This window comes from Perca fluviatilis, chromosome 13 (assembly GCF_010015445.1).
Source record: "Perca fluviatilis chromosome 13, GENO_Pfluv_1.0, whole genome shotgun sequence".
Classification (NCBI taxonomy): domain Eukaryota; kingdom Metazoa; phylum Chordata; class Actinopteri; order Perciformes; family Percidae; genus Perca; species Perca fluviatilis.
Window position 1 is genome coordinate 33,872,401 of NC_053124.1, and position 18,710 is coordinate 33,891,110.

The 18,710-nt window shown below is 41.1% G+C and overlaps 2 protein-coding genes and 1 gene segment (V, D, J or C); all 3 read left to right on the top strand.

Annotated features, from left to right (window-relative positions):
• Positions 1-18,710, top strand: part of LOC120572047 — a 217,143-nt gene that overhangs the window by 117,100 nt on the left and 81,333 nt on the right.
• On the top strand, positions 4,244-15,497 carry LOC120572043 (CD209 antigen-like protein E). 2 transcript variants are annotated; one of them, XM_039821244.1, is made up of 7 exons: positions 4,244-4,530; positions 6,952-7,071; positions 8,335-8,466; positions 9,019-9,150; positions 9,297-9,445; positions 9,862-9,968; positions 14,256-15,497. In XM_039821244.1, exons 1-7 carry the CDS (start codon positions 4,368-4,370, stop codon positions 14,386-14,388), a joined length of 936 nt encoding a protein of 311 aa, XP_039677178.1. In that variant the 5' UTR covers positions 4,244-4,367; the 3' UTR covers positions 14,389-15,497. The 2 variants fall into 2 exon arrangements, with proteins under 2 accessions (XP_039677178.1, XP_039677179.1); XM_039821245.1 differs by lacking the exon at positions 8,335-8,466.
• Positions 18,332-18,710, top strand: part of LOC120572044 (CD209 antigen-like protein C) — a 56,232-nt gene continuing 55,853 nt past the window's right edge. Inside the window, exon 1 of the mRNA XM_039821248.1 lies at positions 18,332-18,662. Coding sequence (XP_039677182.1) covers positions 18,567-18,662 — 96 coding nt within the window. The 5' untranslated portion in view covers positions 18,332-18,566. The remainder of the gene's footprint in view (positions 18,663-18,710) is intronic.

The window sequence follows — 18,710 nt, forward strand, 5'->3', positions numbered from 1 at the left end:
GTACTTGCAGAGGCTAAGCACTGGAGCAGACTTTTACGTTACAGAAACTACAGAAAATTAGCTAGATGAGGCTGATGCTTTGCTACAAAAAGCCATGGGGTTCTCGCCAAGGCTTTTAATTAACACCCGCCAAATGCCGGTAAAAAGTACCTTTGGCGGGTAACCTTGTAAAGTTACTAACCAACTTGGTCGGTGATAAAAGCAGCAAAGAACACTGTGTCTGTTTGAATCAGCCGCCTGCAGAAATGTTGCCAGATTGATCTGGTCTTGGTCTTTTCCCCCAAGAAATTTGGGCGGTTTTGTGTGTGTGTGTTTGGCTTGGAAACGTAATATTTATCTGGCCACACTGCTCGTAGAACTAATCCTACATTTTCCCATGAACACCATGTTGCGATGTGTGTGGTATCGATGAACTTAAGTAATTAAGTTTGTAGAGGCTAAGCCCAAGCTTTAAGCCCCTAAGGTGCTGTTCCACGGGTAGAGTAATGACGCACTTTTTACCTTTTTGATCAATGAAAGTCCAAGTCAAATTTGCAGTTAAAACCTTGTATGTATGCCTGTGTGTGTTGTGGTGTTGGTGTGTGTGCGTGTCTGGTCTAAACCCAACCTCCGTATAGATGCTGAGCACCACGAAAAAAACGATATGAACGTGTGCACGTGTCAATCAATTGATTAAAAATAACGTGACCATTTCACAAACTGCTGTGAGACCGTGTTGTGTATTTTCCAATTCAGAAAGTTTTATTGTCTTTCTATTTTACTAATGATGTCTTTGCTTCTTTCCCGTGTTGTTGTTCTGTTTTTGTCTTTGTAATTTGACTCGATGACATTGCAGATGAGGGCCGCCCCTCAATGATCTTTCGAAGATGAATAAAGGTTGAATGAATAAATGAATGATTGTTTGAACTACTTTACGCTATTACTTGACAAAGGATTGTTTTTTATGTGGGGAAAACCATGTTAAACTAAATATTAATCAGAATATTTTTCACATCGTTTACATCTAGAGAAGGACTTTAAAGTGGTCAAATTATGCTTTTTTGGCTTTGTCCCTTTCCTTTATTGTGTTATATATCTTTTTTGTGCATGTTATAGGTTTACAAAGTGTAAAAAGCCCAAAGCCCCCCCCCCCCAAAGGGACTTACCATCTCCAACAGAAAACAAAACATTGTTCAAAAACTGCTCCAAACAGCTCTAGTGTAGTCCAGCCTTTACTTCAGAGACGGACATGCCTAGCTGCTAGCGTGGCACACCCTCATACTCTGCTTCTGACTGGCTAGTAGTCCTTACCTAGGTACTGTCAGGGCACGCCCTCATACTCTGCTTCTGACTGGCTAGTAGTGCCTACTACAAAAGTATTCGTGCCCAAATTTTAAACCTTTTAATTTCAGAAAAAATATCCCAAACCCCCCTCAAACATAAAGATATAAAACTGTAATTTTTTGTGAAGAATCAACAACAAGTGGGACACAATCATGAAGTGGAACGAAATTTATTGGATATTTCAAACCTTTTAAACAAATAAAAAACTAAAATATTGGGCGTGCAAAATTATTCAGCCCCCTTAAGTTAATACTTTGTAGCGCGACCTTTTGCTGCGATTACAGCTGTAAGTCGCTTGGGGTATGGCTCTATCAGTTTTGCACATCGAGAGACTGACATTTTTGCCCATTCCTCCTTGCAAAACAGCTCGAGCTCAGTGAGGTTGGATGGAGAGGGTTTGTGAACAGCAGTTTTCAGTTCTTTCCACAGATTCTCGATTGGATTCAGGTCTGGACTTTGACTTGGCCATTCTAACACCTGGATATGTTTATTTGTGAACCATTCCATTGTAGATTTTGCTTTATGTTTTGGATCATTGTCTTGTTGGAAGACAAATCTCCGTCCCAGTCTCAGGTCTTTTGCAGACTCCATCAGGTTTTCTTCCAGAATGGTCCTGTATTTGGCTCCATCCATCTTCCCATCAATTTTAACCATCTTCCCTGTCCCTGCTGAAGAAAAGCAGGCCCAAACCATGATGCTGCCACCACCATGTTTGACAGTGGGGATGGTGTGTTCAGGGTGATGAGCTGTGTTGCTTTTACGCCAAACATGACGTTTTGCATTGTTGCCAAAAAGTTCGATTTTGGTTTCATCTGACCACAGCACCTTCTTCCACATGTTTGGTGTGTCTCCCAGGTGGCTTTTGGCAAACTTTGCAACACTTTTTATGGATATCTTTAAGAAATTGCTTTCTTCTTGCCACTCTTCCATAAAGGCCAGATTTGTGCAGTATACGACTGATTGTTGTCCTATGGACAGAGTCTCCCACCTCAGCTGTAGATCTCTGCAGTTCATCCAGAGTGATCATGGGCCTCTTGGCTGCATCTCTGATCAGTCTTCTCATTGTATGAGCTGAAAGTTTAGAGGGACGGCCGGGTCTTCGTAGATTTGTAGTGGTCTGATACTCCTTCCATTTCAATATTATCGCTTGCACAGTGCTCCTTGGGATGTTTAAAGCTTGGGAAATCTTTTTGTATCCAAATCCGGCTTTAAACTTCTCCACAACAGTATCTCGGACCTGCCTGGTGTGTTCCTTGTTCTTCATGATGCTCTCTGCGCTTTACACGGACCTCTGAGACTATCACAGAGCAGGTGCATTTATACGGAGACTTGATTACACACAGCTGGATTCTATTTATCATCATTAGTCATTTAGGTCAACATTGGATCATTCAGAGATCCTCACTGAACTTCTGGAGAAAGTTTGCTGCACTGAAAGTAAAGGGGCTGAATAATTTTGCCACCCCACTTTTTCAGTTTTTTATTTGTTAAAAAAGTTTGAAATAGCCAATGAATTTCGTTCCACTTCATAATTGGGACCCACTTGTTGTTGATTCTTCACAAAAAATTACAGTTTTATATCTTTATGTTTGAGGCCTGAAATGTGGCAAAAGGTCGAAACGTTCAAGGGGGCCGAATACTTTCGCAAGGCACTGTAGGTACTGCACATGTGCAACTCCCAACAACGATGGAACAGAAGTGCGATGTCTCACTCTGTAGCTAAAACAGAGAGCTCAACACAACGGGTGAAAAGAAGAGCTGCAGCAATGTGCTGTATAACAAATATATGGTGTTTTTTTTTTATATTAAACCATGTAAACCTATTCTGATATAACCTCTAAATACAATTATAAACCTGAAAATAAGCATAATTTGAGCACTTTAATATTAGTAAAAGTTGTCAGAGATGAAAAGCTTCTGTAGTTTAATGTGTGTGACTCAATCACAATGTAAAGTCTATGGGACAGGCTGCTATGTTTATGAAAAGAGACAGTAGGGGCAGAACACAATGAAAGGATCACCTTGAAGCTCCTTAAAGCTGCATTCTCTGTCATTTCCAGCTGGAGGCGACTCCACTGGCTCCAGAAAGAAGTCTGTTTCTATAGAAGTCTATGAGAAAATGAGCCTACTTCTCACTTGATTTATTACTATTACCTCAGTAAACATTTTCATAATGAGTTCATAGTCTCAATCGCTAGTTTAAAGTGTTATTTAATACAGCATAGTGTTCATTTAGTAAATTATGGTCCCATTTATTTCAAAACAGACTGTCAGTCAGGACAGAAGCTTAGCAATAATTTTTAGGGATTGAGCCCAACAGTAGTGGAAGTCTGTTATTTTTAAATGATGGATTAACAGACTGATGGTCCAATAACTTGTTCCAAAACAGGATATCCATTTTAGTTCATAAAATGTCATTGTAACTTTATTAAACATTACAAATTTTTAGTTTAGGCAACAGAAAGAACTGTGAAAGCAGCATTTCCTGTTTGAACTGCTGTGTGAGGGTGTGGTGTGTGAAAGTGTTTAACCAAGCTGTGAATGAATGCTAATTATATTTTACAGTTTTACACAAATGCATTTGTAGTTTATAAATGGTTTCATAAAATAAATCCAAAGTTTGGACAATGCAGTGTCCTCACTGAAGTTAAGAAAACCACCGGACTGGAGTTACTGTTTTCGTTCAAATATATATTAATTTAATAAGCAATAAGGTTGTGTGTGTGTGTGTGTGTGTGTGTGTGTGTGTGTGTGTGTGTGTGTGTATGTGTGTATGTGTGTGTGTATGTGTGTTTGTGTGTGTGTGTGTGTGTGTGTGTGTGTGTGTGTGTGTGTGTGTGTGTGTGTGTGCGTGTGTGTGTGTGTGTGTGTGGTATGTGCTGTTACTTCCTTAATGTTCTTTACTGTCCAAGTAACATTGACAGCAGCAGCATCAGTAGAGTATGTTACATTACTGAATATATATCTACTAAAGTTTTACAGCAGCATAGTGACCGATCTACACAAGCAGTAGGTGAAGTTAAGTGCAGCTACGGTTTCTCAAGATGTCCGAAGATATTTATGCCAAAGCAGATATGTCAAAGAAGGTGAGATACAACAGAACTGTGCAGGAAGACAAAGGAGAATGGGAGGAAAGGACGGTGGTAATATACGAGAGCACAGACGTTATCAGAGATGATCACACTGATAATTGGTCACACGGAGGAGGTAAGTGACACATTATGACAAATCAATATCATAAATACTCATGCTGATCTGTTTGAATGTGGCTGTACCTTCAAGTCATGTTGGACTGATGTGTAAACTCTACGTTTGCTCTCAGTTTAGTTTGTCAGTCTCAGCTGTCAAATCCCAAGAAAACTGCTGCCCATCTATGTTTGTCTCTAGAGATGTACATGTACTGTATGGAAACCTTGTTTTTTGCAGCTCTTTCCTGTAGATAGTTTTATTATGTTCTGCTAAAAGTATCAGAGCTGGTTATGATAACATTTAACTGACAAGTGTCATTTCTGAGATCTGAGGAAGCATTGACTCCGGTAAAGACATGAAACCACATGACAGGAAGGAGGGGAGTACAGCGTGACGAAGTAGCTTTTTTATTGCGTCAGTTCTGCAATTCAGTGGCCCATTACAACTCAACATTTCAGATGAGTTTATATTTGTTTTACTTTAGTGTAATAATTGGTTTACCTAAGAGGTTTAATCATTTCTTTAATTATGCTTTCACACCTATAGTTCACCAGACTCGACAGACACCAGATCCGGGGGTGACATTGCAGCATTGTTGCATTTTTTATTTATTGGTTGGGTTTGCGTTAACACTGCACTTTGTCAAAGGCACCAAACACTGTTAACAAATGTCACGTGGTGGAAACAGTCGCTTGTTTATTGGACAGAATATCTGAGTGAAAGCCAACCCCTTCTTACTCGGAGTCAGCGTGTGAAGCGACGAAAAAGGCACCCTTCAGTGTGTTTGTAGAACGTAGCGGGGAAAGCAGCAGCTACACTGGGTTTAGAGAGTAGTATGTAAAGGGGAAATTCCGCGAAGGGCGTTGATGTCAACCACCTTTCACCCAGCTTTTGTCATTGTTTTATCCATTGCATGATACACACCTCCACGTGTATTAGAGTGGGTATGTGTGAAAAGCGGACTTTGGTCAGAAAATGAGCAAAATTTATAATGTTTGTTTTGTTTTGTTATTGTTGATTACAAACTGTGATGTAACTGATGTAACTATGTGTTAAAAACATTTTGCTCAGAAATATGGTTAGGGCTTGTTTGTGGTTTACTTCCTGTATTTGGGTCAGATCGCGTTCTGACCTGAAGTGAACCTGAAGGGTCTGAGTAAAAGGGACATAATACACTAACCCCTAACCCTCCAGGATTTCGCGCAACAATTCACGCAAATTCAACCAATCACCGTAAATTCAGTGCGACTCACAACTTTTACCAATAACCGCAACTTTACCGCAAATTTGACCAAAAACCAGAGTGTCCCGCGAACTTCAACCAATCCCAGCAGTCCCACGTGCCAGACTTTGCGTCAGTATGTGACTCTGAGGACGCGACTCTGAGAGCCACTGACAAACAGGGGTGAGAACGGGTTGACGTAACAAACGTACATCGCCAAATTCATTTCTTGTTTCTGATATGAAGATGAGACTCAAACATCTCACATTTACCAACAAAACGTACAGCGAAAGACCGTGCTAAACATTTCAGACCGTCCTGCCAACCTGTATACATTTTAACATCAATGTACGCTGTAACGTTTTTTCACTCTAAAGTCACTGAAAGCTGTCAGCTCTCTGCAGTGGGCGGGGCTGCTGCTCAGTTCCCCCACGACTGTCACGCACATACACACACACACACACAAACACACACACGCTGGATGCAGGAAAAACCAGAGATGAGACGACACGATGACCTGAAAAAAGGCCTTAAGACATTTCTCCTTTGCAAAGCTTTTGGTCCCTTTTAGATGTTTTATTTTTATTTATTTTTTTATTCTTGTATTTTAAACTACATATCTTTTTGTTTTTTTATCGTTTTTATTTCTAACCTGTAGGACTTTGAGATCTCTGATGAAAAGTGCATTATAAATTAAATGTATTATTATTATTATTATTATTATTACCTAAATTGAGGACAGCTACGCTCGTTATTGTAAGTGCAATGATAAGTTAAAGTCCAATAAGTCCTTTATCAAACCGTATGAATGTGTGTCCCAGGCCAGGTTAGGAAATTAACTAACAATACAAAGATCAACAAGCCACTGACACATATGTTCAAATTTGATTCATTCCCAAACTTATTTTTTGCTTTAAATCCACCATCCATTATCATATTATACCAACATTTGCAGCATCCTGAGGCTTTTTGATAAGGTAACTAGGAAAACTCAGCCCAGAGTAATTTTATTCTCCGCGAAACAAGTTTTCTTTACAAATAAAATCACACCTTTTATCGCAATTTTTTACAAAAGCTACCGCAAAATCCGGCATTTTGGGCCGCAACAATCTAAAAAAGAGCCCACGAAATCCTGGAGGGACTGATAATAGGAACTTTGATAACAAAGACTGTTTCCCTGTAATGAACCTTGCTCTCTGTGTGCTTTACCACTTTAGGACCAGACACTGAGAGGCATCCTCCAGCTGTCCAAAGGAAGACTTTCAGGGCTGCAGCACTCTGTCTGGCAGTGCTCTGCTTTCTGATGATGACTGGAATCATCCTCTTATCTGTATACTGTAAGATAAAATACACTTCACAACTACTAAGCCACAAATACTGGACCAATACACAGTGGTGTACTTAAAGCGTAACTCTCGCCAAAATGCATCCTGGGGTAATTTTGTGAATGTACGTGAGTCAAACTTTAGTTTAAAGCATATTTAGGACCGAATCGCCACTTTTAAGATTCACCATATTCTCAGTTTTGGGTCAAATGGCCTTTTGAATGGGAGTGCTAGGCGTCACTCTCATGCTATTATCAAAATAGCTATTTTCAAAATACTAAGAAGGCTCAACACAACATGAAACTTTGCTCAAAGTATCACCAGGGGCTCTACACCTTAACGCAAGCATTGACAACATTGTTTGTGCACACAGATTTACTAAAAAGAAACTTTTTGCAGCACTCACCGCAACTGTTATTGTTTCCGGCCACTACCACCTCGGCAGCTAAAAAAGAGTCGATATCCGAATGCGAATGAACGGACTCCATATGAGGCTCCTTTTTCAACTACAAGGTCAATATTGTTTTTCAATAACGACAAAACAACGACTTATCCGTGCATTTACATGGAACTAAGCTTTAGGAGCTTTCTATCTTTACTCTCCTCCCTGTTACGTTGCATTCGAAATTGACTGTTTCTGACTGACAAAATGGCTGCGGCCGGAAACAACAAGAGCTACGGTGAGTTGCTCAAAACCTTTCTTTTTAGTAAATCTGTGAACACAAACGTTGTCAATGCTTGCGTTAAGGTGTAGAGCCCCTGGTGATACTTCAGAGCAACGTTCATGTTGTGTCGAGCCTTCTTAGTATTTCGAAAATAGCTATTTTGAGATAGCATGAGAGTGCCCCTAGCACTCCCATTCAAAAGGCCATTTGACCCAAAAACGAGAATATATATATATTTATATGCTGAAATATATATTTAGTTGCTGTAATTATTCCTAATGTCCATATCACTGTTAAGCGATCCCTTCCTAACACGACTCCAATGTAAGAAATCGGGGGGCAAAAACCAGTCTTCATTCTGTGTTAACATTCAGCTGAAACTTTATCAACACAACACTAGACTACCAGGACGTTTCCTTTATACCACCACTCAGCAAGGAAACACTGTCAGTGGAAACATGAAGAGAGCAAATTGTACTAAAGACATATTCAGTTTGGGAAAGTCAGACTAATGAGACCTCATACAAGCTTGTCTTTAGTTTGAAGCAGAATGATTTGCTGTTGTTCGTCTTTTTTTAACTTTGTTATGGATTTCATATTCATATTTCAGTGAGTTTGCGGCAGACCAGATACGACCAACTGAGCAAAAACAACACTCATTTACAGAGCAGCTTTGAAACACTGAGTGTAAATCACAGTCAGTTACAGGATGAATTAAAGCAGCTGAAGGACAGAACTGAAGGTAAGAAAAGTTTAAAACCAGTAAACTCCTGTATTATACACATTTACAGCATTTGGAGTGCCTACTAACCCACCAAATGTGAAATAAGACAACTCAGTCAGTTTTTTCACGGCTGCCTAGATGAGGAAACATGATTCAACAAACTATTCACATTTGACTCCTCTTCCTCTGTCACAGTCAGGCTCATTAGAATATACTTCCCCTGTCTGAGTCAACTACCTTTTGCATAGCTACGCCGTATTTTTTAAATACACCATCAGAGCAGACTGGGCTTTTATAGGAGGGGTCTTAAAGAGACGTGCGCTAAAACAGAGGTTTTGGTTCTTGTTAACACTTGAAACTTCAGTTAATAAGTCAGTAATCCTCTATTTACTATTTACAACACCTCAACATATAACAGTAAAAACACTTAATTTATTTATTTTACTATTTATTTAGTCAATTTACTCTTTCATAGTTTCAAATTCTTATTTTACATTATTTTTTACCTTTCTTTATGTAACTGTTGTTATTTCTGTCCTCAATAAAGGCTCACCTTATCTTGTATTTCAGTCACTTTGCTGCAGACCCGATACGACCAACTGATCAACAACTACAGCTGGTTACAGAGCAGCTACCAAACACTGAGTGTAAATCACAGTCAGTTACAGGATGAAGTAAAGAAGCTGAAGAACAGAATTAAAGGTGAGAAAAGTTTAAAACCAGTAAACTCCTGTATTATACACATTTACATCATAGACCTTAATTGTGTAGTTACCGTTGATTATAACTGTTTCAACTCCAAGTCTTATCACTTTGACACTGAGTGATGTGAAATCTGGCTTTAAAAGTTGTTGTTAAAAGCTGTCCTCATGGATGGACGAGATTTGGACACAGTTGGTACTTTAAATCAGAAGAGAAGAAGACTTGGTATGATAGCAGAGATGACTGTCAGCAGAGAGGAGCAGATCTGGTCGTCATAAACAACGACGAAGAACAGGTGAGTGTGTTTGTTTCTGAGTGAGTGATCTTAGAGAAAAATAAATTTAATGGAAATATTTAAATATACATAATGTAAATTTGAAATCTTTGGAAAATGACCTTGAAATGTTTATTTTCCTTTTTAAAATGCATTCCTATAAAATGAAATGTTAACTGTCTTATGAGTAGCCTACAAAGTGTGCACTTCCTCATGCATTCTCTGTTTCTCTGCTGAGTATAAATGTCTTTCTTCTCTTTCCTCCATTACTAATGTGTGTTTACTGTCATGCTGTTGGGTCCAGTCCTCAGTGTGTGGTGGACCGAGGGATCCCTCTTGTGTTTGTTGTGGCTGATGAAGTCACAAGATGACTTTACTACAACAGAAATGCTGAACTGTGAACAGAGAAATGATTGTTGTTTCTCGTCAACTACTAGGAGTTTGTCACTGAGCTGAGTAAGGATGGAGAGTTCTGGATTGGTCTATGGTATGAATGGACACAAAGAGAATGGAAATGGGTGGACGGATCACCGCTGACAGAAAAGTGAGACATTTTAAAGGTTTTTGGTTTACATCACAATTCCATCATGGTCACTGTTTATTGAAAGATGCTGATTTGATTGGTTTCCCGAGAGAGAGAGAGAGAGAGAGAGAGAGAGAGAGAGAGAGAGAGAGAGAGATTTTGATTTTCAAAAGAACTTTATTATATCCATCTTGTTATTTACAAAATAATCTCTTTTCAAAACAACAGGCCAATAAATAAATACAAATACACTTAATTAAATGACATCACCTCCTGAGAAAAGATGAGTTGGTCTCCTTCAACAGATCACCATGGTCCCAGATCACACTGAACTGATCCACATCTTTCATCTTTATAATAATTAAAATTAGGGCTGTCAATCGATTAAAAAAAATTAACTAATTAATCGCACAATTTGCTGTAGTTAATCGCGATTAATCGCATTTTTAAATTGAGACTGAAGCTTGTAGTAATGGATATTTAAATAATGCTAAATCACTTAACTTTACAAATATGAAGAGAAAACAAACAAGGAAAGGTTCTGCTAAGTTCAGAATGTTTAATATCTTTCAGAACAGCAGCAACAATTTGGCTTATTTACTCCTGCTGAAACGGCTAGAAACTGTCCGACTTGAGAGCAGATTTTTGTCACCACCCCCAATATTAGCCACATACCTAATATACCATATTCTGAATAATATACAAATATATATATAGAGAGAGAATATAAATTACAATCTAGGCAGTACTTAATATCATAAATATTATAATATACATAGTGTTTAATCTGAATGACTAAGCAAAGCACATATATCTAAACACAGAAATGCACATCAATATCAATGTTACACATTAAACCAGTAACCCAAAACCACAAAGGTGTATGTTGGCCTAAAGGGAAAACATTGAGTGTAGTTTTAGATAGCAACGCTGTGCACAGCAATCCATTACCAATGTAAAGCGATTGACTACATTTCCCTTCCAGCACCGCAACCAGGAAGTAGCTTGTGTGACAGTGAGACGCACCAATTTCAAACATTTACTGGAATATAGTCACGGATACTATCGAGTCGACAGCGTTAAACATCAGACTGCAAATAAGGTTTTACCAGCGTGACCAACGTAACAGTTATCAAGCAAACAAATCGCGCACGTACATATCGGCAGCACAGCAGTAGCGCAACAGACAAATCAAACTTAAACTGCAGCTCAATGTAGCGAAACTGCAGCTGACCGGTGGCGCATCTCTCCTGACGAGACAACATGTCGGAACTAGTACTCGGTCCCGTTTATAGCCCGCGCTCATTCATTTCTGGATTCTAACACATCATCTTTTTTCTCTTTTGGGATCTTACTGGTCCATGTTTCAACTCTTGACTGGCCCGTAGGCCTACTTCAAGGTAAATCCCTCCTAGAGTAGCGCCGCCTGCTCTTATGGAGACGTATTACGTTTCTCAGCCGCCACATGAAGTAAACAAACACAGCTGCATTAATGTCGTTAATTTTTTTTAACGAGTTAAATATAAAAAAATTAACGCAAAAATTAACGCGTTAATTTTGACAGCCCTAATTAAAATCAATCCTGCTTCAATCCTAATTCTGGCTTTCACCATCCGAGTAAACAGTAGATTCACATTAATGTCAACAGAGTCATCCACCTTCCTCTTCCTGTTCACATACACAGCCATCCATGATTGGCCCAAGACGAAGTTTAATAGCTAACATTTATGTTTAGCAAACTTCCTGTACCTGAAGCCAAGGATGAACTTTTGTTTAGAGAAAAGCTCCCCTACCTTACTGAACAGTTTCTCCAGCAACAAGAACAACGGAGGCAGACACTCTCTCACAATAACAGTGGAACACAGTTTCTGTTTCATCACAACAAGGACATTTGTTGCTAACACCAGGACTAATGACAGCCAGAAACACGCTGACAGCCACTATCCTATGTAATACTCTGCACTGGAGGTAGACAGACAGGTAGAGAGAGAGACAGGTACACAGAGCTAAACACCACGGTCAGTAGTAGACAGACAGGTAGAGAGAGAGACAGGTACACAGAGCTAAACACAGTAAGTAGTAGACAGACAGGTAGAGAGAGAGACAGGTACACAGAGCTAAACCCCACAGTCAATGGTAGACAGACAGGTAGAAAGAGACAGGTACACGGAGCTAAACACCACAGTCAGTGGTAGACAGACAGGTAGACAGAGAGACAGGTACACCGAGCTAAACACAGTCAGTAGTAGACAGACAGGTAGAGAGAGAGACAGGTACACCGAGCTAAACACCACGGTCAGTAGTAGACATACAGGTAGAGAGAGAGACAGGTACACAGAGCTAAACACCACGGTTAGTAGTAGACAGACAGGTAGAGAGATAGACAGGTACACAGAGCTAAACACAGTAAGTAGTAGACAGACAGGTAGAGAGAGAGACAGGTACACAGAGCTAAACACCACGGTCAGTAGTAGACAGACAGGTAGAGAGAGAGACAGGTACACAGAGCTAAACACGGTCAGAATTAGACAGACAGGTAGAGAAAGAGACAGGTACACGGAGCTAAACACCACGGTCAGTAGTAGACAGATAGGTAGAGAGAGAGACAGGTACACAGAGCTAAACACCACGGTCAGTAGTAGACAGACAGGTAGAGAGAGAGACAGGTACACAGAGCTAAACACCACAGTCAGTAGTAGACAGACAGGTAGAGAGAGAGACAGGTACACAGAGCTAAACACCACAGTCAGTAGTAGACAGACAGGTAGAGAGAGAGACAGGTACACAGAGCTAAACACAGTCAGTAGTAGACAGACAGGTAGAGAGAGAGACAGGTACACAGAGCTAAACACCGTAAGTAGTAGACAGACAGGTAGAGAGAGAGACAGGTACACAGAGCTAAACCCCACGGACAGTAGTAGACAGACCGGTAGAGAGAGAGACAGGTACACAAAGCTAAACCCCACAGTCAGTGGTAGACAGACAGTTAGAGAGAGAGACAGGTACACGGATCGAAACCCCACAGTCAGTGGTAGACAGACAGGTAGAGAGAGACAGGTACACAGAGCTAAACCCCACAGTCAGTGGTAGACAGACAGGTATAGAGAGAGACAGGTACACAGAGCTAAACCCCACAGTCAGTGGTAGACAGACAGGTAGAGAGAGAGACAGGTAAACGGAGCCACAGACACAATCCTTCTTAGTCTTCAATCAAAAGATTTGAAACTAAGTTAAAAGAAGAATATACAGAACAATGGCGAAATGAAATTAAAATACAACACAAACTCCTCTGTTATCAATCCCTGAACAGAGATATCCAACTGGCCGAATATCTCAAAACAAAAAATCCAAAAGAAAAACAAATTTTAACAAAATACAGAGTCAATGGCTATGTTTCCATCGACCCGTTTTTATCAGAATTAAGTGATATCGAATGAAAAATACCTTATGGAAACGACTGAATTTCATGAATATCGACTCAAATGAAATACGTTCGGTCTCATCGGATTTTCTCTTGATCGATATACGGCTTATGCAATAAACACTGATGGAAACGTTATTTGCCGAATAAATAATGAATTGCGATTAAGTTTTAGGTCATTTTATGGTTGCAACCCGCCAGAAAACGAAGAAGAAGAAGTTTCAGTTCATTTCCGCCCAGTATTTCCGCTCTGTTTGCAAAACAAAAACAGACAAAGTGGACAAACGAGGAGACAAGATACTTTTTTGATTTAATTTACCAGAAAAATATAACGGCTATTTTAGATAGCAAAAATCTAAGAAACGCCATCATTTATCAGGAGCTCGCGAAGGAAATGACCAACAGTTACGACAGGGACATTAAACGCTAAACTTGAAAAAGCTTAACGTGGTTTAATGTATCTAAACAACGATGATCATCACCAGATTTATCATGGTTATATCTTGTCATGAACACTTAAGCCTGTCAAAAAAAGTAAATCGAAATCCAACGATTATAGAAGTTATCTCACGATACTTAAACCATGTTAAGCTTTTTCACGTTAAGTGTTTTAGAATGTCCCTTACGACAAGCCATGGGACGTCCTGCAGAGTAAATGGAAGGCGCTCAAACAGCGATACACGGCTCAAAAAAGAGAGTTGTCTCGCAGTGGTGCCGGAGGGAAAATATAAGGCAAGTTCCACCTTTTTGATGAGCTGGATCAGATCCTCGGCCGAGTTATTGAAATAATTTGATTATGTACAGATAATATACATATTTAAAGTGAAACGGAACAACAATCAGGAGTTTCAGCTCTTTGATAAAAGAACATTTTATTTATCTGACAGGTTCTGGGCAGCAGGACAGCCTCTCCATGATAGTGAATGGAACCCTGGGACATGCTGCGATCAACAAGGAAAATGGACACAAGGATATTATAATGATAATAGGAAGTGGATATGTGAGAAAATTATTATCTGAACTCTTTGATGACAGAGAGGTGTGTAGTGTTGGGATCAGCTTTGTTAAATCAGACCAATTCTTTAACATTTGCTCAGCTGTTTATTCTGTGTTGCTAAATAACCTGATTACAGAGATATTGTTCCTCTGCCCTTCATAGTGCATAATCTGGTTAGAAGTCATGTGTACTTACTCTGTAGTCCTACTGGATTATTATAATAAAAGCTAATAAAAACATGGATTAGCAGGTTGCCTTTAACTTGGTTTATGTAGTTGATTATAACGTTTGTAATCAGTTAGTTAGAAGTTTTTCCTTAGAACGTTTTACACTCCACACAAAATAAACTCCACCCTACCTCCATCTCCCCTCCCAAACCCGTCCCCACAACCAATTAAATCATTAGTATTATTTTTTAACGTTGCACTGTAACCTTAACCTAACTATTGTATTTGTATCTTTAATTTTAGCCTGTATTCCTTTCATGAAAGTTTTTAATTGCTCTTTAATGTTTGATGTAAAGCGTTTTGAATTGCCTTGTTGCTGAAATGTGCTATAGAAATAAAGATGCCTTGCCCTACAACCTCCAGCCTGTCAGTCTGTCTCCAGGGCATAGAGAACACTGTTGAGCCTGTCTGTCTCAGAGGAAGTGTAGTGTTAACCGCGCTATACGGCCGCTTTTTGGCTCGTGATTATATTATATTGCAGTAAACGCTGTCTGTGTGGAGTTTTGAAAAGTGTAACCACACTTGCGACCGCATTTCCGTGACTCGCTGTGACTTGAAGCTGCAGAGGAGACGTAGTTTGCTCCGTCTGCACCGCAGCTCTGTGTCAAGTCAATTTATTAATAGAGCACATTTAAAACCAACCTAGGCTGAACAAAGTGCTGTACAAAGTTATATTATGTTATAAAAACAAAGGAAAACAATAAAAATATAGACACAATGAACATCATACAAACAACACAATTCCATACAAATGTCCCTAAACTAAATCATACGTCTCAGCTTGACTCAAATCAGCTGATGGTGTCGCTGCGACTCAGCTGTTCAAGTCCACCCAAAGCACGGTAACGTTATATGGTCAAGCGAGATAGAGAGTGACTGAAGAGAGAGCGCCCAGCGGCGTTAGAACAGAGCCGTGAATCAGAGAAATAAAACGTTTTTGCTGATTCATCACTAGAAATGTAACTGTAGCAAGCATCTCACTGCCACTAACGTTACCCACATTCATATTTACACAAAACAAATGGTATATAATCCAGCTACAAAAAAGTCTAAAAGTCAGAAGTTAGGACAGGAGTGCAAAGAGTGGTTGCTATGGTTCTGTTGACAGTTGAGTTGAGTTCCGTTGCTCTGATTGGTTGTAGGTCTATCCAATTGAGTGCAGAGGCATTTTCTTTCCTGGATCGGTTGAAACACGCCCCATAATCGCAACCCAGTGGAGCAGTATCAGACTCAGATTCTGACTAGAATCTGAGTATGACCACATCAGGCTATCAGTTTTCCAGAGCTACATGCAAATCAGAGTCAGTACTACTCCAGTCCAGATGGGGGTGGTAACGCACCTGAATCTGTAACTGCTAAAAAGAGTCACAAGAGAAATAACTAACTAAGTTCAGTTACAACAGCAACACTTTAGCTAACTAGCCATTAACACATGCATAACCTAATACACATGGAAGATTTGCAAAAATGGACTACGAGTGCTGTCATGCTTTTCAACCGCTTGCCATGGGCTGGCAGCGTTTCGGCAGTTGTGTTTGGTCCGGCTGCTGTCCCGTGCCTCGGGCGCCGGGGTGGGGGGCCAGGGTTTTCGTTCTTGTTCGGTCTCGTTGGTGCTGTTTGCGTCGGGGCCGGAGTCCTGTTGGTGCCGGATTTCGGTGCCCAACCCTAAGGGCGGGTGGTGTGCCTCGCCCGAGCCTTCTTTGACAGGGGTGGGGCTCCCGCTGTTTTCCCCTGCCGGGGGAACAATGGCCAGTGCTGTCGCGGTGGGCGCTGGCCCTCTTCCTTGGGGGTGGCTGCCTGGGGGTTGGTCTTGGCCGGCCTCAGGCTTGTGGGGCTCAGGGGCCGCTGGCTCTGCCTGCGCTCGGGAGGGGTGGCCTCAGGCTTGACTGGGGGGATGTCATCCCTGGTTCTCCCGCGTTCTCGCTCTCTGGCGGTGGGGGGGCTTCCCGGCACGGCTCTCTGCTGTCCTCCCTTGGGGTGGGGCATGGCATGTGGTCTCGGTTCCTTTGCGCTTTTGGGGGGCAGCGGGGTGCCCTGGCTATTGGGGTTCCTGCCTGCTGCTGGGGTCGGTGCATCGCGGTCGTGGCGTCCTGCTCTAACTAATTACATTCTGCGACAGGCTTATGCACACACACACACACACACACATACATTGACCCACACACACACATAGACACACACACATACACACAGACACACATATAGACACACACACACAAACAAATTCAGGTTGTTATTTGTTCCTCATTTTCAAAACAGAAGTCGGCGGCGAGGACTGCAGAGTTTCTGAACCAATGAGCGACTTGGATCCAGCCGGCAGCTCAGAAGCAGCGACCGATGGCCGACAACTCGGTGAGTCATCTAAAGGCTCTCATATACTAGATGCAGCCCAGCTGGCGCGTGCAAATGTGATATCATGGGATCGCCGTGACTATTTATACCCGCGCTGGTGCTCGCAACACTGGTTGCAGTCTTCTCCTGAACAGCGGTGGCGCTAATGAGCAAAGGCTACCGACGTTGCTCTTTCTACGGACCAGAAGAAGAAGAAAAAGGTAAACAGCGGCAGATCTGGCAGCAGCATGGCCGTCAATGCTTCGATTTGATTGGATGAGCTACTTGGTAGGATAAAACTTTTCATTCACCATAAAAGAACTCATCTTAACCCGGTAAGTTTACAAGAGAGACTTGCAGTCACTGTGAGAGTCCTGGCGTCCTCTGCTCGCACGGCATAAATCCAGGCGCGCCGGCAGGATATTATGTCATTTTGACGTCACAATGGCACGCGCCACCTTGGATACGTCTAGTATACCGTACGTGTAACACGCTCCGCCGATCCGTCACACCAGGCTCAGCCGGCGTTTAGCTGCAAAGTTTGCGGCGAGTCCTTCAAGAGGATCAGTCACCAAACCATGCACGCTTCGGCGCACCTGAATTGGTCCTAGGTAGTACCGGCCTACTCCAGTTGGTACCTTACAAAGTATCGAGTTCGATACCCATCCCTACCCTAAACCCACAGATAACGTTGGCTTTTCTGTGCTAAAAATATTTCCCAAATCTTAACCAAGGTCTCATTTACACTCGTCATTTCAAGTGTCTTATGTCATGGATTAAATCCAGATGCAACACTTTTGTAAACACCTTGCCACATACTGTTTATGAGTCTCTGTTAGCTACGTCACTAATCTGATTACAGTCAGTCAGTTTTCCAGAGCTACATGTAAATCAGAGTCAGTACTACTCCAGTCCAGATGGTGGTGGTAATGCACCTGAAGCCACAAGAGAAATAACTGTAGGTTCAGTTGCAACAACACTTCAGCTAACTAGACATTAACACACACATATGCATAAACTATTACACATGGAAGACTTGCTACATTGGTCACTCATCTCTTCATCTTTTTTCTGTGCTCCTCCACTCTGTTAGGCATCTATGATCTGCTCTCTGTGTGTTACTAGCTGTGCATGTAGCAGAGCTTATTCTTTATTCCATCCAGCTGAACTTCAGGTAATTATCACAGACCCTGGTTGTGTGTCAGTAAGGAAGATGGTCTATCATGTGTTTTGTTTGTTTCATTAAAACATTCAAATTCACACCTACGCTTCCTCTAAAATAAGTGTCGAGGCCAACAACATTTGCTGTGTCAGAGAGGTGTGAATGCAGCTATGCACAGACATGTGTATGTTTATTTCTTCAATTTTACAGTCAGGAAGAAACAGCTTTACTTTAACTTAACATACTTTTATCAAGTTTATCTGAAGGGTTTCATAATTCCAGTTCCCAAATGACAGAATTCCTAAATTTAAGCCTATTTTAAGTTAAGTGGGACTTTTTGTCTAACAGTAAAAAATGTATAAGGGTGTGCATCTGTCTTAGTGGTTTGTGCTGCAGCCACTTCCTGTGTTAAAGGAGTGACCAACTCAAAGACAGACAGTGAGACGGAGAATACGTTCAGTTCAGTTTTTAGTTTGTCAAGATGTCTGCAGATACTGTCGCTGCTCCACGTTTGAGCCTGAATGTGAGATATAACAGAAACGTCCAAGAGAACAGCGGAGAGGAAGAGGAGAGTCAGGTGGAGATCTTTAAGATACAACAGAACCAGTATAGGAAGACAAAGGAG

Coding starts and splice junctions, on each gene's coding strand:
- LOC120572043 (XM_039821244.1), top strand. CDS start 4,368: ATGTCCGAAGATATTTATGCCAAAGCAGATATGTCAAAGAAGGTGAGA. Junction 7,072..8,334: donor CATCCTCTTATCTGTATACT/GTAAGATAAAAT, acceptor TTCATATTTCAG/TGAGTTTGCGGCAGACCAGA. Junction 8,467..9,018: donor GCTGAAGGACAGAACTGAAG/GTAAGAAAAGTT, acceptor CTTGTATTTCAG/TCACTTTGCTGCAGACCCGA.